Source organism: Astyanax mexicanus, chromosome 6 (genome assembly GCF_023375975.1).
Source record: "Astyanax mexicanus isolate ESR-SI-001 chromosome 6, AstMex3_surface, whole genome shotgun sequence".
Taxonomy (NCBI): Eukaryota; Metazoa; Chordata; class Actinopteri; order Characiformes; family Acestrorhamphidae; genus Astyanax; species Astyanax mexicanus.
The window spans coordinates 1,545,100-1,569,134 of record NC_064413.1 but is presented as its reverse complement, the minus strand read 5'-3'; the positions used below and the strand labels follow the sequence as shown (position 1 = coordinate 1,569,134).

Below are 24,035 nucleotides of genomic sequence, written 5' to 3'. Positions count from 1 at the left end.
TTCTGTTCAAAACCACTAGTAATTCTACCACCACAAATAAAGCTACAAACCCAATGTTTATTTCTACGATTACTACTAAACCTACCAGCACACGTTACTTGTGGTTTTGCCACAAATTAGGCTACTAAACCAAGTTTATATCTACAATTACTACTGACCTTACCAGCACAAGTGAAGCTACCAGCACCATGTTTCTGTTCAAAACCACTAGTAATTTTACCACCACAAATAAAGTTACAAAAACAATGTTTATATCTACAATTACTACTGAACCTATGAGCACAGGTGAAGCTACCACCACCACGTTTATGTCCAAAACCACTGGTAATTTCACCACCATGTGCCTGTCTAAATAAATGTACTTTTGATACTACCACCACCATGTTTATGTCTAAAACCCCCAGTGATCCTACCAACACAAGTGAAGCCACCCTCACCATGTTTTTGTTCCAAAGCCGAAAACTATACTTTTCTCTCTTCACCTCTCTCTTTATCTCTCACTTTACCTCATTTCCCCCCACTCGCTACCCTTTCTCTCTTCACTCCTGCTCACTTTACATCTCATTCCCTGCCCAGTTCCTCCTCCCCCTCTTTATCTCTGTATCTCTCTCTCTCTCTCTCTCTCTCTCTCTCTGTGCTGATAGTGTAAATGCTGTCAGTGCAGTAATCGATCATGTGGGGTAATCTGTCTCTCCTCATAGCTCATTCTGTCCATCTTTTTTCCTCCTTCTGACACTCCCTCTCTCACTGCCTTTTCTCTATTTCTCTCCTTGCTCTTATGTTGCCATAACATTTCCCTTCATCACTTTTCCTTCTCTAGTGCCTTAGCCTTGCATATTTTTGTGTTGTTTTTAATCATTTATTAAACAAAAGTTGTTTAATATGATGATGATGGAACTGGCCCTTATCAGGACCACCCCAGTAAAGGAAGAGAGTTTCCTTTGTTGTACAGGATACGTTCATGAGTTTCCAGCCTCAGAAACCACAAGTTAACAAACAGATCCCCAGATAAAAGCAATTAAGTATTTTTAAGAGTATTTTGGTTTGTTTAAGACTTTTAAGTTACTACATGATTTCTTATGTGTACAGACTTTAGTATTCATTTATAATGAACACTGTAACTAGTGGTGGTTCTGTGGGTGGTTCCTCACCATTGAAGAACAGGGTGAAAGAAGGATAATCTCGGTGAATATCTCGACATAAATGGTGCATGAATTCTGATCTGGGTGTTTGGTCATTGTAATAAGAAAATATATTTATTGGAAAAGACAAAGATATACAGTACAGGCCAAAAGTTTGGACAGACTTTTTTTTTTCAACACGTTTTCTTTATTTTCATGACTATTTACATTGTAGAATACAATGAAACTACGAATGAACACGTGGAGTTTTGTACTCCACATAGTATATATATATATATTATATATATATATATATATATATTCTAGTTTCTTCAAAATAGCCCCCCTTTGCTCTGATTACTGCTTTGCTCACTCTTGGCATCATTCTCTCAATGAGCTTCATTTAAGAGGTGGGCACCTGAAATGAAAAGTTCTCCAACAGTTTTGAAGGAAGGAAGGAGTTCCCAGAGGTGTTTATTAGCACTTGTTGCTCCTTTGTCTTCTTCACTCTGTGCTCCAGCTCACCCCAAACCCTCTGGATTGGGTTCAGGTCCGGTGACTGTGGAGGACAGCTCTTTTTTTTGTTTGTTAAGTACATAAAACTCCACATGTGTTCATTCATAGTTTTGATGCTTCAGTGAGAATCTACAATGTAAATATCAGTCATGATAAATAAAGAAAACGCATTAAATGAGATGGAGTGTCCAAACTTTTGTCCTTTACTATATATACTGTGTTAGGACATACAGTTTACAAGACAAATACAGAGAATAAAAAGATGAGGAGAGTGGCTCTGGCTCTGGGAGGGACACAGTGGTTCTAGAACAATCTAAACATGATGTTACAATCTCCTTATTTCTGCTTAACTGTACAAAACAAGACCAAAAGGTTGAGATAATCAAAATTTTAGGGTGTCCTGTTCTCTTAAAAGAGGAAGTGAAGCATGAAACATAAGGAATATTCCTGGAAGAGAGAAGTGAATCTTATGATCACGCAGAATTCTATAAAATAGGATGCTGTGGTTGAGGTAATAGTTGTATCCCTAGTATTAGATTAATGATTTTGCTATGTGACTTTTTATTGTATCAGTAAATCCTCTTGTTTTGTAGCATTGCCTCATTTTCTTCTTATCTCCTCATTAATAATATCTCTGTTTAAATACAAAGTATAAAAAAGTTAATAATCATCTGATAACAATCTTTTACTTTTAATAAGTTTACTAAAAGTCAGTTCTGTATTTCTGGGAACTAATACAGTACTGCAAAACAAAATGCTGTGATACTTCAATATATTGATATTTATTACACACCTACTCTGCTACTCTACTCTCCCTAATATGTACCCCTAGTATTAGATTCATGATTTTGCTATGTGACTTTTTATTGTATCAGTAAATCCTTTTGTTTTGCAGCGTTGCCTCATTTTCTTCTTGTAAAACTATGTACTGTACTGTACTGTAGTGTGTGTGTGTGTGTGTGTGTGTGTGTGTCTTGGTTTGCGTCATCACTCAGTTACACAGTTACACACACAGCAAAACCTTCTGCAGAATGAAAACCACATTTCAGAACTGGCTCCAGATCCAGATCCTGCAGTTCTGGGTTTGGGTCACTCTGGGTTGTTTCCTCACTCCGGTCACATGAATCAGAGAGCGTATTAATGATTTACTGCAGTGCAGAATGTTTATACACACTTTTATTAGCTGTGTTTTCTCTCGTTTGTTAGAAATGCTCTGCTGTAATTCATCACACTGACGGGTCGGCTCTGGCTGGACTCATTTCTGAGGCCTCGGACGCGAGAGCAGCGAAATTGGAAGAAGAGAATGAGGTTTATTGTTTGGCGGTTGATGTGAAATAATTACGGAACCGCACAGCTTTGCTTTAGTTTCTAGTCTTGAGTTCAGGCCAGGATTGGGTGCTATTGTTCAGAGCTCAGGCTGGATCTATTCTTTACTCTGCTGATACCATTCATTTTCTATATACCCAAGAGTTTATTATCATCCCTGATTGTCTTTCTATTATTTGAATTAAATAGATTAAAAGCACACTCTATAGTCAATACACAGCAGAACAATAGAATTCAACTTCTAAATGTAACACATGCATGGAATTAAACACTAGGGTTAGGTGGTGAAATGGTAGTAATGTATTTTTTTTAAATGTATTTAAGATCATGGTTTTATCTCCATTATTAATATGATAAGTGCACACAACTAAGATAATTTATGCTCTTTTATAATCCTTGATGGAAGTTAAAATGTTCTCAACATATTATACAGCTCTGGAAAAAATAAGCGAGCACTGGTGGATGATCACAAGCCATCAAACCAAACTAAACTGCTTGAATTTTTGCTCCAAAAGCAGTGTGTAAGACTGGTGGAGGAGAACATGATGCCAAGATGCATGAAAAAAAAAACTGTGATTAAAAACCAACCAGGGTTATTCCACCAAATATTGATTATTTCTGAACTCTTAAAACTTTATGAATATGAACTTTTTTTTTTTCAGCCGTTGTTCATTTTCTGTAAATAAATGCTCTAAATGAGAATATTTTTATTTGGAATTTGGAAGAAATGTTGTCTGTAGTTTATAGAATAAAACAACAATGTTCATTTTACTCAAACATAAACCTATAAATAACAAAATCAGAGAAACTGATTTGTGCTCGACCAGCCTTTAAATATATTTTAATCACTGATATAATCTGCTTAAAATCTTATGAAGTTTGCAGTGTTTTGACTCCATACTACACAAAACTGTGGTCTTTTTTGTCTTGTTGTGGCTGCTGAGCTTGCGCAGATCTCCTTATTGAGGGAGAGGCTTTTCCAACAGTGTGCCAACTCTCCTCTCCTGATTGGTTCTTTTTGTTGAAGGGCAGGATTTTACTGTTTATTCTTTATTCTCTTTATTCTCTCGGTTAATGTGTCTCCTCATTAATAACGTCTCTGTTTAAATACTATAAAAAACGTTATTCATCGTCTTCCATCAATCTTTTCTTTATCAGTTTAGTCAAATCTGTATTTCGGGGAATCAATACAGTATTGCAAAATAAAATATAGTGATACTTTGATATATTGATATTTTTCACAGGCCTACCCTGCTCCTGTTAATGCTGTCTACTGTGGTAATAATTTATATAATAATTTGAGGCAATCTGATAGTATTAAAAATGGATACTGCCTAACCCTAGTGAACACACACACACATATTCACACACACACACACACAGAAAAGAACACATGCTGACACTCTTTTTAATGCTAGCTTTAAAGTAATTGCTCAAGGCTGCCAGCAAATTTTGACAAGCTTAAGGAAAGCTTTTTTATAAAAATGACAGAGATCCACATCAAAAGCCCTTCCTTTCATCTCAGTCTGAAACCCTGTAACTCCGGCTCTCGCTGAGAAAAGGTGCAAACTTCCCAGCCTCATTCCTCATTCATTAAGACTCCGCCCACAGAGACACAGAGACGTTAACACATTAACTCAGACCTTCAGGAGATTTTCAGCATCATCGTCCTAATCTGAGGCTTCTTTAATGTACAGTCTGTTACCGCGGAAACAACTTTAGTGTGGTAGCCTTGCTTTTAGAAAACCACCAGAAAACGACTGATGTGAACACATTCAGATACTTTGCACTTTAAAGTTGTAACTATCACTGACACAGATGTGCAAATGCACAAATACAGCTTGTCTAGATCCTGTAAAGAAGTACTGACAATAGAAAACGACCCTCTGGAGCAGATAAATTGGTTTGGGCTACAGGAAAATTGCAATTTAAGGAACATACTAACTTATCTCATAAAATTTTAACATCATTGAAAAGTTACCATATTTCAGTAATTCAGTTTAAAATGTGAAACTCATATATTATATAGATGTATTAAACACAGAGTGATCTATTTTAAGCCTTTATTTCTTTTATTGTTGATGATTATGAAGCTCACAGCCAATGAAAACCCAAAAATAAGTGTCTCAGGAAATTAGAATATTATATAATGAGACCAATTGGTACTTTTGGCAGTGTGGGCAGTGTGCCGCCAAGTCCTGCTGGAAAATGAAATCTGCATCTCTATAAAAGTTGTCAGCAGCAGAGGGAAGCTGTAAGATATGAAGTGCTGTAAGATTTTGTGGGAAAACAAAACTGCACTGACTTTAGACCTGATAATAAAACACAGTGGATCAACACCAGCAGATATCAGACATGTCTCTCCAAACCATCACTGATTGGTGGAAACTTCACACTAGACCTCGAGCAGTTTGGACTGTGTGTCTCTCTCCACTCTTCCTCCAGACTCTGATCCCCTTTTTTCGTTTAAATGAAATAATGTAAAATGTACTGATGATCAGTGATGGTTTGGAGAGTCATGTCTGTCATCTGCTGGTGTTGATCCACTGTGTTTTATTATTAAGTCTGAAGTCAGTGCAGTGTTTTCTAATATTAATTAATAATAAATAATAATCAGGTTTAAGACCAGGTTCATGTAAAGTGATTGTTTTTAATCTACCTTTAAGTATCTCTCTCTCTTTTTCTAACTAAGCTCTTCCCTTCACTCTCTTCTCACACACACACACACACACACGCACACACTCACACTCCTGAAGTGCTGATTCGTATAGATTTCATGTGTGAGCTCCTGAGTGTTCCCCTCAGGGCTGAACTGTATTCCTCTCTTAATCACCGTCAGGCTCAAGGCTAATAACGGCTTTTAACTTTGCTTTAGTTTCAGTGATATGATCTGAGAGCTGCAGAAGATTGATCTGAGCCGTTTTCTCGCTCGTCCTTGTGAGAATGTCGCAGTGCCGTCACATACTTCACCCTCTCTCTAACTGCCTCCAGGTTCAGCCTGGCCGTGTGGGCGGGGCCGTCACCGTGAGGCTGTGAAATACTCCATTACTCATCAGTTACAGCCCAGTTCACTGCAGGCCATCAGCCACGGTCATTTTCTGCACCTGCAGCTCTCTCACTCCACGTCGCAGGAGTCGAGAGCACGAGCATCACCATCAGGGTGAAAATATATTAGTGAAAGTCTAGTGAGTAGGGTTTCCATGATAAAAAAAGTTGAATGAAACTGAAACACCTGTCATCATTTTAGTGTGGGATTTTAGGTTTCATGTCTAAATTGGAGCAGCCTGGTGTCCAATCTTCATTAATTGCACATTATTGCACCAGTAAGAGCTGTAAGAGTGTAAAGGTTTAGTTAGCAGGGTAAGAGCACAGTTCTGCTCTAAATATTGCAATGCACACTATAACATTATGGGAGACATACCAGAGTTCAAAAGAGGACAAATTGTTGGTGCACGTCTTGCTGGAGCATCTGTGACCAAGACAGCAAGTCTTTGTGATGCATCAAGAGCCACGGTATCCAGGGTAATGTCAGCATACCACCAAGAAGAACCAACCACATCCAACAGGATTAACTGTGGACGCTGTAAGAGGAAGCTGTCTGAAAGGGATGTTCGGGTGCTAACCCGGATTGTATCCAATAAAAAACATAAAACCACGGTTGATCAAATCACGCAGAATTCAATGTGATTGGACAGGAACTCTGCTGGGAAGCACTGCGGTTTAGAGTGTGAGCAACACCCAATTTACATGTGTATTTAAGGGAATGTGTGTGTGTATGTGTGTGTTGTTATAGCTCCTCGTACCATGTCAGGACTTGATGGTAGAGAAGCTAAAATTGCTTGCGGTTGGTCTGGAGCAGCGGCATTGTGGGAAAGCGGTTATAAATGGGACAGGTGTGCTGTGGGAACAGTTGGGGGGGCAGGTGGGGGCCGGTTACCTGTGGGGAAAGCCGAGGCGAGTGCAGGCCTGTTAGCTGTGCTGATTGATGGAGGGGATCAGTGAAATTACCCGAGTTCATGTTTCTCAGAATGATCTGATCCTGAAACTCTGCTCTCAGATCAGAATAAACTCCTGAACGAGCCGGACTGAACCCTGGAGCTCTGCAGCCGCTGCCAGGCAGCCGTATGTCACTTTTACTGCATTACTCATTTTCAGATATTAGAAATTCCAGCGCAGATGCAGATGGGTTTACCTTTAGGCCCAATCCCATTTCTCTTTTGTACCCGACCCCTTGTTTTCCCTAGTTTAAGTGTAACACTGAAATTCTCCCTTTAAAAATAGAAAATAGAAATGTCAACAGTGACAGTTACTTACTATTTTAACATATCCAATACAATAATTTAGAAAAACAGTTTAGTCATTTAATATGTTATAATAATAGCTAAATAAATAAAGTTGTTAGTAAAAAAGTTAATGATGACTTTTATGAAAAGACTAAAAGAGTAAACTAAGCATCTGGAAAGAACTGAGGTCTTTAATGTATAATTACTATTTAGTACACGACAGGCCACTGTTTCTCTTCCTATTCATGTGTTGTAACTGCTTATTAATGGTTTATAACCTAATATTTAATAACCATAAATTAACCATAAAGTAATAAACCTTTATAAACAGTTTTAACCCTTGTTTTAAAATGGTACCGAGGACAGGAAGTGCAGCAATTAATTTAGCTTTTATTTTATTTTTCTGTTCCGCCTTAAATGCTGTAGCCTCTGCAGTCTATTGCACCATTTAAGGTGGAACAGAAACGTTTGTTAGCTAGCTAATGAGATGAACTAAAACCAACTACTACCAATTTATTTTTTTATGCTTGTTATAAAGAAAATGGCTGTAAACATTAAAACTGCACATTAACAACTGTTTGTATTGTAATTTTTAACTTGGAAAATAATCAAATTTGTGAGTTTCTTTGCCTTTTAATAAGACAATATGTAATCTATTGTGTTTGGGCACTTTTGGTGACTTTTAGGATGAGCTGAGTGTGGACTGAATAAAGCCAACGCTAAACATTTAAGACAAATTTTTATTATGAACATTGTGGACAATTATGTTAAGTATTCATTGCAGCAGTACGTAAGAGAGGTTAGATTTAATGTAGTGACACTGCTATACTGTAAGTTTATCGTTATATATGTGCAGAACAACTGTCACATTCTCGTCCTGTTCTGTGTCTCTCCTGTCTGTCTCTGTGTTTTTTTCTGCCTTCCTGGCCCTGTGTGGTTCTCCTGTGTCTCTGCCTTGGTTCATTTGTTGCCCCGCCCCCTCATTGCCTGTCCCCGGGTGTTTCCTGTTGCTTCCCTGTGTACATATGGTCCCTTTTTAGTGTTTTAGTGTCCCTTGTCAGTTCTTGTATGTTTTATCGTCAGTTCTGGCTGAGTGTTTTCTTGTTTTTTGTTCGTTTGTTTGCTTGTTTTTTTTCGCTTGTTTATTTCATTCAGAAATTAATTTTTATGCTTTAATTTCATGATTTCTTCTCTGTTTTTTGTGGAACTCACTGAACTCTGCAGATGCTGGTTCTGGTAAGGTCTCTATAGAGTCAGAGTGCTGAGGTAGATTGAACCGGAGTGGAGGTGGAGTTCTGACCGTAACTCTTAACAACTCTTCCCCGTTCTGCTCGTTTCCGCTGATTCCATTAAGCCTCTTTTCTCCACTCTTCTAAAAATGACTAATCCTTCCTCTTGTTATTCCCTCTCTCTCTCTCTCTCTCTCTCTCTCTTTCTCACTTTCTGTACCCGAACCAAACGTGAGTAACTCCAGAGTTCCTGCCCGTCACACGGATCCTACCACTCTGATGGTCAGCTCCTCTGGAAGCTTAAGTAGTGACACACACACACAGTGACACACACACACTGTGACACACACTGTGACACACACACACACTGACTCAGTTAATTTAGTGTTCTTATATAAAGCCAGTGAATCTGAGGCAGCAGAAGTGTGAGTTATGGGTCTATGGGTGGATGTGATCTTGTTTCAGTTTGTTTTGACGGCCTGAGAAAAAAATTTAATATTGATAATAAATCTGTTACCTTACCTTATTCTGTTTAGATTACCTCACTCTTCATCATTTTACCTTGCTTTATCTAACTCACTTTGCCACCACAGAGGGTGGTTTTGTTTGCTGTTTGTTTTTTTTGTGTTGTTGACTCATTGTAAAACTAATAACGGTATCAAAACTAATAAAAAAATTGGTCACAAAAAAAAAAATAGTTCCAAAGCTGCTTTGTTTGTAGCTGCGCTGTTTGGCTTGTAAGCGCTGCATCGTAGCTAGGTTACCTGTATGTGGTTACAGTGCATTACCGGCTGATAACGGTACTCGTAGAACACCTCTCAGCCAATGACATTGCAGGGTCGGAACTAACTGTGGTATATCATTATTATGGATATTTCCAAAAACGTTTTATACCAGGTGAAAGAAATTAGCACATTTTAATATTACATCTGCTGCGTTAGTTACCATCTGTGTATGATTTAATAAAAAAAAGGATTCTTCTTCTTCTTTTTCTTCTTCTTCTGAAAATGGGTTACATTATGATATTATTTTACCATCTCAAACAACATAATCCAGTACAGTTTACTGGAGTAAATCCAGCCGAATCCTAATAAAACTTCTCCTCTTCTGCCGTCTGTAGGAAAGGTAGTTTTGATGTTTACACTCTGTGGACTTGATTCATTCAGCTTCTATTGAGTAATAATTTAACAGAGTACCGTAAGCAGTTGTGATTCAGGGATTGTATTGTATTCCTTGTGAAGCTGAGCGGTGTGATGAAGCATGCTGGGAAGGGGTGTGGTGGGAAGGTCAGTGTGAGGGTATGATCAGCTCCAGTCAGTGAAGGTCAGTAAGGGTCAGAAAGTTTTCTATAAAGATTCTATAGAGGAAACCGGAGAACAATAGAGCTGCTGCTGATCTGGACAGAGTTACTCACCCAGAGACTCTGAGGCACCGGCAGGAACACTGTCTCTAGATCAGGTTACACGTGGCATTAAGATGTGTTTTTGATGATCACATTCAGATTTTACCTTTTAATTCAGATTTCACAATTACACAATTACAGGAAGCTAGTCAAAACTTGCCAATGAACTGAACAAAGAAGAGGGTATAAATACACAGAGAAGCAGGTGAAAACAATCAATAGTCAGGTGATTTAGACCGAGGGAGTGTCTTGTAATGATGAGCTGGAGTGTCAGCAGAATTCTTTGGTTGCTGCATTTGGTTTGTTGATGATCTTTAAAGGTTCTTTAAAGCAAAGGCAATGGTGCTTACATGTATGCATTAATATAATAAAATAAAACCTCAGAAATACCTTTTTTTGGCCTTTTTTTGTCCTTGTGCAGATTGCTGGGCAGTAGTGGTGATTTCACATGCTGGTGCTGTATTTAGGGCTTCAGAGATGTTGGTGTGTATGTGATTAGTGTAGGAGCGTCTGCACTGTTTAGCAGATCTCTGTTGACTGTGACATCATCTCTGTACACACACGTGTGTGTGTGTGTGTGTGTGTGTGCGTGTGTGTGTGTGTGTGCGCTGCAGGGCTCAGCAGATGACACTGCAGTGTGAAGTGGTGTCTCATATTCAGGATTGGTCACACTGGTCTCTTTATACACACTTGGTGTTACACAGGAATCTTTACAAGGAGTCTCCTGAGATACTTTTCCAACTAGAGTCATCACAATATATTTTATAATATATTTTACTGCAGTGACCCCGCCTTCCTCTCCCCACAAAGTTGTATGCTGACTGTGGTTTCCATGAAAGATAATACATGAAGCCTCAGCAGAGACAGAGGGGCTAAGCCCTTAACATGTTCAAAAATTGATAAAGACCCCCATTCTTATTACTGCATACAGATGCACCCTTAACTGATATATGTGCATAAGAAAATAATTCACCAACATATTATATCCACATGAGCCATCATATAAGTCATCATGCCCCATGCCCCATCAGCTACAGTGGTATAAATCCACCAGCAAGCATCGTGCAGTTTTCATTTTCTGGAGCGATGGAGCTCAAATCCACCAACTTTAGCATGAGCTAAACAAAACAAACCTCATCATCCATCACAATTACAATCAATTCCTCTGCTTAATATATATTTTAAACATTTTCAGAAGATAAAACTATTTAGAAAGGTGTTTTTAATGTACCAAATGTATCGAAAGAACTAGGGCTGCACGATATTGAAAAGATTTTACATTGCAAATGTTCCTTTTTCAACAATACATATCGCAATATTAAACAATGCAGGGCTCATGATGTCACCAGCCCAGCCCCCGTCCGGACCAATCAAGAGCTGAGTCAGCGCCGAGCTCTTAAAACCAGAGGAAAACAGCAAAACAACAGTAATCGGCTCTTTAATCAGGCATTTAAATGGCTTTTTAAAAAAAGTAAATAAGAGCGTTTTCTGTTTTTCTAAGATTAAAAGTGTGAATTCAGCTGTAACTGGAAATATCTGTGCTGATAATCTGTGCTGGACTCAGGAGCACAGCTTTCAACACATGCTCACGTTTACAAGCACGTGCCCAGCCATGTGGATGATGGAGGCCATGCGGTTACTTCATGCTTCTCAGGCAGAAGCAGCCTGTCACTCACACAGACACAGAGACAGCGCTGTGTATCTACTACTTTTGTCAAGAATCAAAACACCCTGCAATGTGACTATTCATGATGACTATGCTTAAACAATATATTGTGCAGCCCTACAAAGAACCATTATTTGTTATGGCTCTAATGTCATTTTATTGTTTTAATAACAAGATTATTGATTAATCAGCTCATTTTAAGTGAAAAGGAAAATGTAATGCATGGTTCAGTAAACTTTTAATAGAATGCCATTAATTAGTCAGACACTAATAGCGAATAAATTTGTTGGATACTGTTTGGACAGGCTTCATATTGCCTGATGCTTCATTTTTCAGCTATACTACACTTGTTTTGAGATTAGGATTTTGTCTAGGCTCCTGACTGATTACTGAGTGTGTGTGTGTGTGTGTGTGTGTGTTAATTCTGTTGTTTGATCTGAATGCAGCTGTGCAGCAGTTGTCTCATTCTGAAGTACTTCTGAAGCATGTGCTGAGACGACGCGCCTCTCAGGGCTGAAATGACTGCAGAGACAGAAGCTCTGATAAAACTCAATATTACTCTCTTATCAGTGTACTATTATTTCCCAGTAATGTTTGAGTATTTAATTATACTCACACATTAATGTATATGTTGGTAAAAATAAAATTTTGGTTTTTTATATTCATATTCATATTGACATTCATAGAACACTTTGTTAACTTTCACACAAGTAAAACAAACAGGATCATAGCTGTAGTATGTATCTAGGCAATAAATCAAGTTAAACTGCACCTGAACAGCCATTTAGCTCAAACATGTGGAGTATATTTGGTTGGATCACATTCTCACCACAAATTAATTGCTCAAGAGTTTTTTTGGGACTGGACCAAAACCACCTTCTTTCTACAGGTCTTGGTGTGGTTGTTTTGGTTAACACCCAAGTGCAATTACTGTATTCATACCTGCCAAAAAATCAAAATGCACCAAAGGTGGAAATTAACTGAAGTCTGCTTTAACTGAACTACATAGTGCTGGTCTAAAACCAGGCCTTTACTCAAACTTTCACCCCAGAGACTTAAGAACCAAAACTTAACTGATTTAATTGACCACAGATCCTCAAGGTTCCACTGGGACCCATGTGGTAACTGGACTTGGACTTGATCCAGAGACTCTGCATGTACTTCCACCCCAGTAACTTAAGGCTAGGCTGAAATTTTCACCCCTAGATGAAAAAAATTGACTCACATCCCAGGGACTCAAAATTTGACATGGACTCACATCCCAGGGACTCGACTCAGACTCAGTCCAGAGGCTCTAATCTGAGTCACATTGAAAGACTCAGCTTGGGCTGGTTTCTAGAGAATTGAGAATTGACTATGACTCACCTCTAGACCCTCACAAGCCCATATACTTGGGTTTGTGCTCCAAGACTCTGCCAAACACTAAGAAACTTGGCTTAGATTCACACCTCCAGTCTGAGTCAACGGTGAATCAACTCTGGTTTGTACCCCATAGACTTTATACATAATAATGACTCGCCAACAGACCCTCAACTCTAATACACACCCAGAGATTTAAAACTCTTTACTGAGTCACATCCAATGTCTCAACTTGGAGTTGTGACCAGGAAACCGTGATACACAGTCAAATCTTGCACTTGCACTTTGTTTACTCACACTCAGACCCCAAACTCAGACCCCAAAACACAACTTCTTACTCAGTGACCTGCACCCAGACCCTCAATCTGACTTGGACATCGGGACTACAACCCAAAGACTTGACTCAAACTCACACCTCCGAGACTCTACTGACTTATATCCAAAGCCTTGACTTGGATTTAGAGTGCTCCAAGACCCTGCCAATCATCAAGAAACTTTGCTTAGAGTCACACCTCTCTACTCAACTTAACCAGAGACTTTAGACTCTTTACTCTTTATTGAGTTCCATCCAATGCCTCAACTTGGAGTTGTGACCAGGAAACACTGATACACACTCAAATCTTGCACTTGCACTTTGCTTACTCACACCTAGTGACTCAATTCAAGCCTGAACCCCAAAACACTTCTTCCACAACTTCTGACTCAAAGCCAACCCAAAGACTTTGAGACTCAGACTCACACCTCAGAGACTTTGCTGACTCACATCTAAAGTCTTTACTTGGACTAAGAGTGCCCCAAGACCCTGCCTAACACTAAGAAACCTCTATTCTCACTCACACCCAGAGATTTAACTCTGGTTTGTAGCCCAGAGACTTTAGACTTGATTATGACTTGTTCCCAGACTCTCAACTCTCACTAACACCCAGAGACTCAACTCAGTTTGTACCCCAGAGGCTTTAGACTTTTGTGTCCAGGAAACTCTGATACACACACAAACCTTGCACTTGCACTTTGCTTACTCACACCTAGTGACTCAATTCAAACTCAGACCCCAAAACACTTCTTCCACAACTTCTGACTCAAAGCCACAAACTTGATTGTGACTTGCACCCAGAGACTCAACTCTAACTACAACCCAAAGACTTTGAGACTCAGACTCACACCTCAGAGACTCTGCTGACTCACATCCAGAGTCTTTACTTGTGTTTGTACCCCAGAGACTAGAGAACATGTACTCTTTTATTTAGTTAAATCTACGTCTTTTGAAGGCAAGCAGAGAAGATGCAAGAACATGTTCTTTGAAACCTAGGAAGAGGTGGGAATAAAGTACTGTTTCTATGTTTCTGTGGCTTATTTTTCCAGGATTTGAGACAAAAGATGGCGTTCACTCTCTCTTTCGTTGTGTCCTGTTCTGTTCTACTCTTTCTGCCAGGACTCTCAGTCATAGGTTGCTATGGGTTACGCAAAGCTTATTGTCTGTATTGTAAACGGATGTGTGAGGGCCAACTGTAATAAACTCACAACTTATGTTTCAGCACTGAATCATTGGCACTTGTTACTCTTTCTCTCTCTCTCTCTCTCTCTCTCTCTCTCTCTCTCTGGCTCTCTCACTCTTTTTCTCTCACTCTCTTGTTCACTGACTTTTGGAAACACTTGCAATCCTGTGTGTGTGTGTGTTGGCCACCGCCTGTCTCTGGCTCATGACAGCTGCACTTGCCTGTGCATACACACACAAACACACACACACACACACACACACACACACACACACACAAACTCCCACTCACACTCACTCACACTTACTCACACACCCTCAGACTCACAGACACCACAAAGTCCATTAAGTAGGGTCCATTACACGCTTCCCTTCTCAGCATATCTCATAACACTCATCTACACGTCTGTTCCACACCTCCCTTCAGCCTCTCTCGCTCTCTCTCTCTCTCTGTAATTTTCTCTCTCTCTCTCGCACCGTGGCTCGCTTGCTCGCTCTCGCGCCCCTCGTGTCTGCACAGCTGTGTATCAGCTGTCTGTCTCTGAAACTCCACAACAAGCCCTGTCATTCTGCAGAGCGACAGCTGTCACCTTCTCTCGCTCAGACCTTTAAACAATGCATGAAAAAACACCATGTGGAGGAAGAATGCACGAGAGCGGGAGCGTCCTCCAGGATCTCACTGTAGGAGAGTGGAATCTCAGTGAATCATCTTTACTGTCTTTACTGTCAGAGACTGCCTGAAGTATTGAAACCATGTGTATCACCATACGCTGAGATTCCTGCGTTGAGATTCCTTTAGGTCTTCAGTTGCTGATTCTTGGTGAAAATTCTTGGTGAAATGGTGCTTTCTTAACTTTTAATAAGATCTTGGGTTGCTTTTGTGAATGTTTGAGTGATTATCCATCTGTAAAGTGAAGCGCTGTCATGTCGATTTTGAGTATATGGCTGTACATCTTCATTTTTCACACTGTAAGATGCACTTAAAATCCTTTATTTTTTCAATAATCCGCTCCTTATATAATCCGGTGCTCCTTATGAATTATGAATTCTATGAGTCAGGTATTAAGGAGCAGGTATTAAAGCCACTCCACTGAAGTACAGAGTTATACAGGAGATTCACCAGTATTTGCAGCAGAATTAGCATTAGCCGCTAACTGTGCTAAACGCTAGCTCTTTCGCCGTTTAGAAGTAAGTATCATCGGCCTGTATATAATATCGTAGTATAATATCTTGTAGTGCCAAGTGTACTAATACTAATCGGCCCAAGTTGAACATGCTAACATGTCGGCTGCTGAGTGTAATACGGGAATCAGCCTGAGCTGCCCATGCCGAGTATAAATATGGTAACTAGCCCGTTCTAGTAGTGCCATCACCCCGGTTGCCAAGTATAATATGGGAATCAGCTCATACCGAGTGTTTTCAATGGGAGGTGTAGTTTTGAGCAGTGAACGCTGCACACACTGCACTCATAGTGTGTAAACAGCATTGAGCAGCAGAGACAGCGTTTGTTATCTGGCTCTCTCAGTATATTAAATTACATTAAATTGCGCCTTAACAGCAGTAAATTAGCTTAATTTAAAAGAATTATATAATTGATAGCTGGGTCAAATCAAGACCAGATCATAGAGATCGTGTTCTCACCACAATCGAACCGCTTTAGAGTTCATTTGGGACCAGGATTGAGAAATCTGTGTGTTGGATGGAGGCAGAGCAGATTACGGCAGAAGTTGGGTCAAACTTGGTGGTGTAATTAATAATTAATTAATAATAATAAAATCCAAATTATTCCCTAATTTAAACTCAATTTTTTTGCAGGTACCATTTGTAGAGAACTTGTTGCTCCTCTGCTCCAGTGTCTTATTGACGCCAGCTTTGCTGTGGTACAGTTGGTCTGTGCTTGTAGCTCCAGGCAGGAGAGCAGATTATATGCTGCTTAATTACAGGGTGAGGTCTGTGTTTATATTGCAGCAGGGTGATTGTGCGCTAATGTCATGCTAATGGGAGGCAGGGCGCTGATGCTCAGAGCTCGCGGTGAATTAAAGGGGCTTAAAATGTATAAAAAAAGGCAGAAAGCTGCGAGTTTTAATGTACCCGTACGGCCTCACCTGTTCCTGCTGCTCTAATGAATCACTATTGCAGCCCCACGCTAATGTGCACACACACACACACACGCACAAACACACACACGCATAGGCTAACAAAGAGGGTTTTCATTTTCGCCGCTTTTCGCCTCAGTGCCGCTTGCTGAGATCACGAATCATCTAGAAAGTTCCGCTTGGCTGGCGGTACTTTGACAGCCGGGGTTTGAAGCCTCAGTCAGGAGCCACATTGCAGTAATTGCCTGGTGGTTGCGGCACGGCGCTCTCTAAGACGCCGGAGCTCGAGCTGATTTCACATTCATAAGCTAGATTTTAAATGCAGGGAGCGTCAATCAGTCACGAGAAGAACCAGCGATTCAAAGCTCGGCCTGGTTTGTTTGTGATGGATTGAACCAGAGCTGTCAAAACATCTCATACATGATACGCAAACTCGTTTAGATCAGTGGAGAAACCTGCTTTATATGCTCTCTTTTTAGATAGAAAGAGTTCAGCCCAAGAATTTTGCACATTTACACAGAGTTAAACCCTGCACTCCACTGGTGGCACGGTGGCTTAATGGTGAACAAGTTTCTCCCAGCACTGGGGTCTTGGGTTCAAGCCCCAATCTGGGTGGAGTTTTTACATTTCTGTGTATATAAAATGTAAGTATGACTATGTGCCCAGATATGGATTGGCACTCTGTCCTGGGTAAATGCTGTAGTGGCCGATACAGTCCTTTTGCAGGTGGACGGTGGTTGTTTCCGGTTGAGAGTATACTGTGCTGTGAGCTATTGGCAGCCACTTCTCACCGGTTTGTGTGGATGACTGCTGAGTGTAAATGATTGTGTTTAAAATCGTAAAGCATGCTTGCGTTTCTAAAGAAGAGTAACTTTATCTACTGCAATATATGTATAAATATAAAACATTTATACTTGAGCGATGAAGTTAGAGCTAGAGAAACTAGAGCTATCAGCAGTAGGCAGGAGGAGTACGTGAGCATGTTACCAGTATTGGTATTCATGCATCCCTAAGCATATTAATAATGCAATAACAGCAATTTTTTAAGAGCAAAACTGTGTTAAGTATTATAAAAGTTTGAAAGTTTGGAAATGGAATGCATAAAATGTTCTAAATAAATAAAATAATTGCTAAAATAAAACCACTATTTCTAGAAGGTAATAAAAATATAAACATATATATAAAGTAAGAGAGAGAGGAGGGAGAGGAGAGAGTGAGAGGAAAGAGAGAGAGAGAGAGAGAGAGAGAGGATAGAGTGAGAGGAGAGTAAGAAGAAAGAGTGTGATAAGAGAGTGAGAGGAGAGGATAGAGTGAGAGGAGAGTAAAAGGAAAGAGTGAGATAAGAGTGAGAGGAGAAAGAGGATAGAGTGAGATAAGAGAGTGAGAGGAGAGGGGAGACAGTGAGAGAAATAAGAGTGAGTGGAGAGAGTGAGCGTAGAGAGAAAGTGAAAGTAAGTGAAGAGAGAGTGAGAGAAGTAAGAGTGAGAAGAGAGAGTGAGAAGCAAGAGAGTAAGAGGTAAGAGTAGAGAGTGAGAAGAGAGAAAGGATGGAGTGAGAGAAGTAAGAGTGAGATGAGAGAGTGAGCGGGGAGAGAAAGAGAGAGTAGGAGAGAGAGTGAGAAAGCAAGCAGAGATTTTTGAGAAAGAGAAAAAGTGAGAAGAGAAAAAAGAGAGCAAGAAGAAGGATGAAAGAGAGTGAGCCAAAAAGTGAGAATGAAAGAGGAGAGTGGGGAAAGCTGGAGCAAAGAGGAAATGAGAGCATACAGGTGTGTGATTATTGAGGTATCACAATACTAATCTGTAAGTTTTCTGCTTCCCTTATTGGTCATTTGAGGTTGTGGGTTCGATTCCCACAGAGCCAGAGTTGGGCCTCCCAGCAAGACAATGACCTCTGCTTCAGAGGCTGTTACTCGGATTAGCGTGAAATAACCTTAGCATAATTTTTTTTTTCCTCTCTCTTTTTTTTTCAGGTATGTCTGCCGCAGCCACTCCAGACAGGTAACCAGGTGTGTCGCTGTTGCCATGGCAACAGGAATGCTGCCAATGTTGCCTCTGCTCTTTGCTGCCCTCCTGGTGTCCTTGACTGCAGCTCAGGACCACGAGTGGGACTTTGACTCGGGTAAGAAAGGAAGGGGCTTACGCAGTGCAGTGTGTGTGTGTGTGTGTTATGCGTGTGTGTGTGTGTTTAATGTACTCTATGGAGTGGGCGTGTGTGTGTGATTCATGAACTTCCTTCCTTTAATGTTAGGTTTGGGATTTAGAAAAGTTTTAGCGTCAGGATTAGCGGATACAGCGGCTGCAGGGTCGAACACTGAACAGTGATTTTTTTGCCTCAACCTGACAATCTGACACCTGTATTCACAATTTCACTCCACCTTAAATGGCACATTAAACATCAATATTTTAAGGTGGTACTCTTTTTTTACTTAGTCAAGAAAACCTCTGGAATATAATCAAGAGGAAGATGGATGATCACAAACCATCAAACCACCAAACTGAACTGCTTGAATTTTTGCACCAGGAGTAAAGCAGCATAAAGTTATCCAAAAGCAGTGTGTAAGACTGGTGGAGGAGAACATGATGCCAAGATGCATGAAAAAAAACTGTGATTAAAAACCAACCAGGGTTATTCCACCAACTATTGATTTCTGAACTCTTAAAACTTTATGAATATGAACTTTATCTTTTCTTTGCATTATTTGAGATCTGAAAACTCATTTTCTGCAAATAAATAAATGCTCTAAATGAGAATATTTTTATTTGGAATTTGGGAGAAATGTTGTGTGTAGTTTATAGAATAAAACAACAATGTTCATTTTACTCAAACATAAACCTATAAATAGATAAATCAGAGAAACTGATTCAGAAACTGAAGTGATCTCTTAATTTTTTCAAGGGCTGTAGGTCTGGAAGTTTACTGCAGGTTTACTGTTCTAAACCCTATAGGAGTGTGGGCTTTAAATCTGGGGGATGGCTGGACCTAGAGATCCAGTTTCTGCAGAGTTGTGTGGTTTTCCTGCTCAGCAGCACCTGATCTGATTCAGCTTATTAATTCCTGATTTATTTAGAGTTTTAGAGCAGAGAAATCAGCCGACAGTGCAGGACTGTGACTTTCACTTCCCCCCTGCTTTAACTACAGCTGACAAAACGACTGTGTTTAATAAAAACCTGCACTGTTCAGTTCTGAGAAATCATTACAGACCTGTCCAACATTCAGCTGCCGATTTTCAGAGCAGAAAGTCCTGAATGGTGAAAGCGAGCGAGAGCAGTGGATTTACACTGCATTCTATTTTACATGGCGGCTTTTTTTTTAACCTCTCTGTTCTGTAATCCTCAGAGTTTTCTCCTGTTACCTTCACAACCTCAACAACCCTCAACAAACCCTCTAAACCCTGCAAACCCTACACGCCCAGCTCTGAGAACTCTGACAGAACTGAGTGAGAGAGAGAGAGAGAGAGAGAGAGAAGTGAGAGTAAGAGAAGTGAGACAGAGAGGAGATAAAAAAGAGGAGAGAGAGCAGAGATTGAGTAAGATAAGTAAGATAGAGAGAGAGACGAGTCAAAGTGAGAGGAGAGAAAGGAAAGAGAGAGAGGGGAAAGAGACTGAGAGGAGAGAGAATGAGAGGAGAAAAAGGATTGAGAGAGGAGAGAGAGAGAGAGAGAGAGAGGTAAGGGTGAGGAGAGAGAGAGTAGAGCATGTAAAAGGAGAGGAAGTGAGAGAAGAGTGTGAGAGTGACAGGAGAATGAGAAAGAAGAGAGATAGTCAGAGCAGTAAGAGTAGGGCGAGAGAGAGCGAATGAGAGAGAGAGAGCAAGCAGAGAGATTTTGGAAAGAGAGAGAAAGCAAGAAGAGAACAGAAGGGAAAAAAAGGAAAGCAAGATGGAGGAAGAAAAAGAGTGAGACAAAAGTGAGAATGAGGGAGAAGATAATGGAAAGACGTGCAAGAGTGAGAGATGATGGATACAGGGGATTAAAGAGTGAGGAAAGGGTAAAAGGAGAAAGTAGGGAGATCAAGGAGAAAGTGAGAGAAAAGAGAGAGAGAGAGAGAGAGAGAGAAAAGGAAAGAAGGGAGAAAAAGGACAGCAAAAAGAAGGAAAAAAGACAAAAAGTGACAATGAGGGAGCAAGGAGCAAAGAGGAAATGAGAGAGAGAGAGAAAAACTTGAGAGGAGAGTGAGTGAGAGATAAGAGAAAGAGGTAAAAGAGTGAGATACAATGGATATTAAAGAGTGAGAAAAGAGTGAAAAGGAGAAATTAAGGAGAGAGCAAGAAGAGAGGAGTGGGGAGAAAGAAGATTGAGTCAAGAGAGTGAGACATTGAGAAAATATTGAGAAGATGAGCACGAGAAGTGGAGATAAGAGAGGAGAAATATTAGAGAATTTGTAGGACAGGAGATTAGACATTAGAATGAACAGAGTGAACAGAGATAGAAGGAGAAGGAAAGAGAAGAGAGGTAAGGGAGTGAGAGAAAAGTGAGACAGGAAAGAGAAACAACAGTGAGAGAGTAAAGCAAGAAGCCAGAAGAGAAAAAGGAGAGGAGGGAGAAAGAGAGCAAGAGGAGGAGAGAAAGTAAAGAGGAGAGTAGAGAAAAAGAAAGAAGAGGACAGAAAGAGAGCGAGAAAAAAGGGAGGATGGAGAATGAAATGATAGCAATAGTAAAAAAGGCAGAAAATGCTTTCATGTGTGTGTTTTGTGCTTGTATTGGAGGAACTGGTGGGACATTTATTAATCCTCAGGGTGTTTATTAAGAGAGGGATGAAGGATGAATGTAGAGAACAGAACTGGATGAGATAACTGGACTCTTCATTCTTTTACTAAAAGCAGCTCAGATTGTATCAGTCTGTACACAACGACCTTCAGGATTAGTCATTAGATGAATAAAGGACAGGAGTGTAGAGCCTGAGCTGAGACAGCACTGCATCCAGATCAGTTATTCAGTTATAGCTAATAGAACAAAATCATGGCCAGTTTCACTTATATTAACCACGTCCAGAAGCAGCTAAATAAAAAGGTCTCTGGGTTTGGGGGCTTCTGGGATGGACCATCTCAAGGTGAAAACAGGTATAGTAGTTTAACAAATCAGTATACCAGATCTGTTTCAAAAGAAATGGACAAATAAAAGGATGATCCAGACTGTAATCAGCAATCAGCAAGCATAAAAACCAAGATCTATCATGGTATGGAGGTTAAATGAGTCCACTTTTTTGATTTGTCAGCATTAATTCAAGAAATACCGTATTTTTCCGACTATAGATGCACTTAAAATCCTTTAATTTTCTCAAAAATCTTCAGTGCGTCTTATAATCTTATAATTATTATAATATAATTTATCAGTCAGATATTAAGGAGCAGTAAAGCCACTCTGCTGAAGTACAGAGTTATAGAGGAGTTTCAGTTTAGTTTTCCAGCACTGTTAGCACATTAGCCGCTAACTGCGCTACATGCTAGCTCTTAGGCCATCCAGAGTAAGTAAGTAAGTGAGTGTTATTGGTCTGTAGCCTGCTGCTAACCCCGGCTAGCACTGCTGGAGGAGCATTACTATAACCGCTAGGTGTTAGCTGCTAATGCTAATGCTCCAGATTTAGTGGAAATCTGGAAAGCTAAGCTTACTGTATATAAACAGAAGCGCTTTACTCACCCAAGTAAACAGTTTTTAGGAGAGAAATCTGTGTTGATTAACATCCAGTGCTCATTTGAGTGGTCTGACTTTTCTGAAAGAATTACAGTTTTGTTTACTTGACTTAGCTTAGCTTTACAGACCTGCTGAATTAGGAGGAAAGCATGGAGACACCCCCTTTCTTTACTAGTGTTATGTGCGCCTAATGTATGAAAATAGACCAGAAAATAGACATTTATTGATAGTGTGTCTTATTATATATATAGTGCGAAAAATGCAGTATATTTTGATAGTAGAACAACCTATGCTGCCTTCTCAAGGACAGGGAGTCTGCATTGTCTGCACCATTCCATCATTTTCTGATTTGTACGTTTAATAGAAGTCCTATAGCAGAAGATGCTGAAGCAGCTTCCCATATTTCAGGTCAGCAATTTTCGGGGGATTTTTTTTGCGTATGAATTTATTTGAGATGGATGAGCGAGAGAATGCTCAGTGTTCCAGAGAGGGAGAGAGAGAAAGAGAGAGAGAGGGGGAATTGGGGAGCAGCATGGGGTATTACAGAGAGAGAGAGAGAGAGAAAGTGTTTGGAGAGAAAATTTTATTGGCAGGAGAGTGATGATGTAATGAACCAGGCACCTGTCCATGACTGTGTGTGTGTGTGTGTGTGTGTGTGTGTGTGGCTGACAGAAGAGTTGGGATTTTCTTCCAGCCTTAACATTCTTCACCAGTGACTCATGGACAGCCACCGAGTCCCCTCCCTCACTGGGCATGCACACACACACACACACACACACACACACAAGCCCAGGAACACACACACTCGCTCAGAGCTTAAGTAACACTCATTGTGAACATTTTCAGAATACGAACATGCTGTTAGGCCAGTGAAATGTTTCTCGTGCCACTGGCTGCATGATGCACCCGCCCCCATGTTTAACAGTAGTGGTGGTGTTCTTTTTCTTTTTCTGCATACTTCATATGCCTCACTCAGTGTGACAAAAAAAGCTTTAATCGTAACGTAATCAATCACAAGATGTGTTTGCGAATTGCATCAATGTGTGCTGAGGATGCAGGAAAGGTTTATTTTCTAATAACTGATTAATTTTTATATTTTGCAATTAAGCGCAGCTTAATTGCAAAACTATAAAGCTCAGCAACTCGGTTCCGATACATCAGCTCACAGACGCAGCCCTGTGCTGATCCACATCACCCTAGGAGTGATGAAGGGAAAAAGCGCCATCTACTGTACTGTACCCACCCAGAGAGAGAGCAAGACCAACTGAGCTGCATGACAGGGATTTGAACCAGCGATCTCTTGATCATAATTGCAGCACTTAGCCCAATTAGACTAATTACAAGAAGTTGAGGCAGTCTATTGTCAACCATTAAACAATAGAAAAAGAAGATAAAGAACTGATTTTTTGTGATAGCATGATTGAAAGAGCCATTATACTTTAAACAATAGAAAAATGAACCGGTGTTTTGCTAAAATCTGACTCCAGTCAGACAGCAGTATGGGTACAGCAGGTTAAGCTGGTCGTTTTTATATCTGCTGTAACTGTAGATTATCCCTTAGGCTATGTGTAATATAACAGAAATAAAATAAATCTGAGCAGAAACTGTTATGCAACTGTTATGTACCCTAAACTGTGTGTAACAGAACAGGGGTCTTTCTCTGTCTTTTATTTACAGCGAAGTGTCGCTATGCTCTGGGGATGGAGGATGGAACAATCCCGGATTCTGATATCTCAGCATCCAGCTCCTGGTCGGATTCCACTGAGGCCAAACACGGCAGGTAAGAAACTGTGTGTGTGTGTGTGTTTTTTGTTTGTGTGTGTGTGTGTGTGGGGGGGGGGGGGGGGCGTGCTGCACACTCAGTAAATCACATGAAGAGACACTATTAGATTACTGGAGATGTCAGTAATGGA

At 40.2% G+C, this 24,035-nt stretch overlaps 2 protein-coding genes across 6 annotated transcripts in view; one reads left to right on the top strand and one right to left on the bottom strand.

Annotated features, from left to right (window-relative positions):
• Positions 1 to 24,035, bottom strand: part of LOC125802329 (golgin subfamily A member 6-like protein 4) — a 113,005-nt gene that overhangs the window by 36,478 nt on the left and 52,492 nt on the right. The gene's annotated exons all lie outside the window — the stretch shown is intronic.
• Positions 1 to 24,035, top strand: part of ddr1 (discoidin domain receptor tyrosine kinase 1) — a 51,785-nt gene that overhangs the window by 4,660 nt on the left and 23,090 nt on the right. For both annotated transcript variants that reach the window (XM_022666996.2, XM_022666995.2), the window contains exons 2-3: positions 18,463 to 18,611; positions 23,800 to 23,902. In XM_022666996.2, the coding sequence (XP_022522717.1) occupies positions 18,515 to 18,611; positions 23,800 to 23,902 (200 nt within the window). In that variant the 5' untranslated portion in view covers positions 18,463 to 18,514. The remainder of the gene's footprint in view (positions 1 to 18,462; positions 18,612 to 23,799; positions 23,903 to 24,035) is intronic.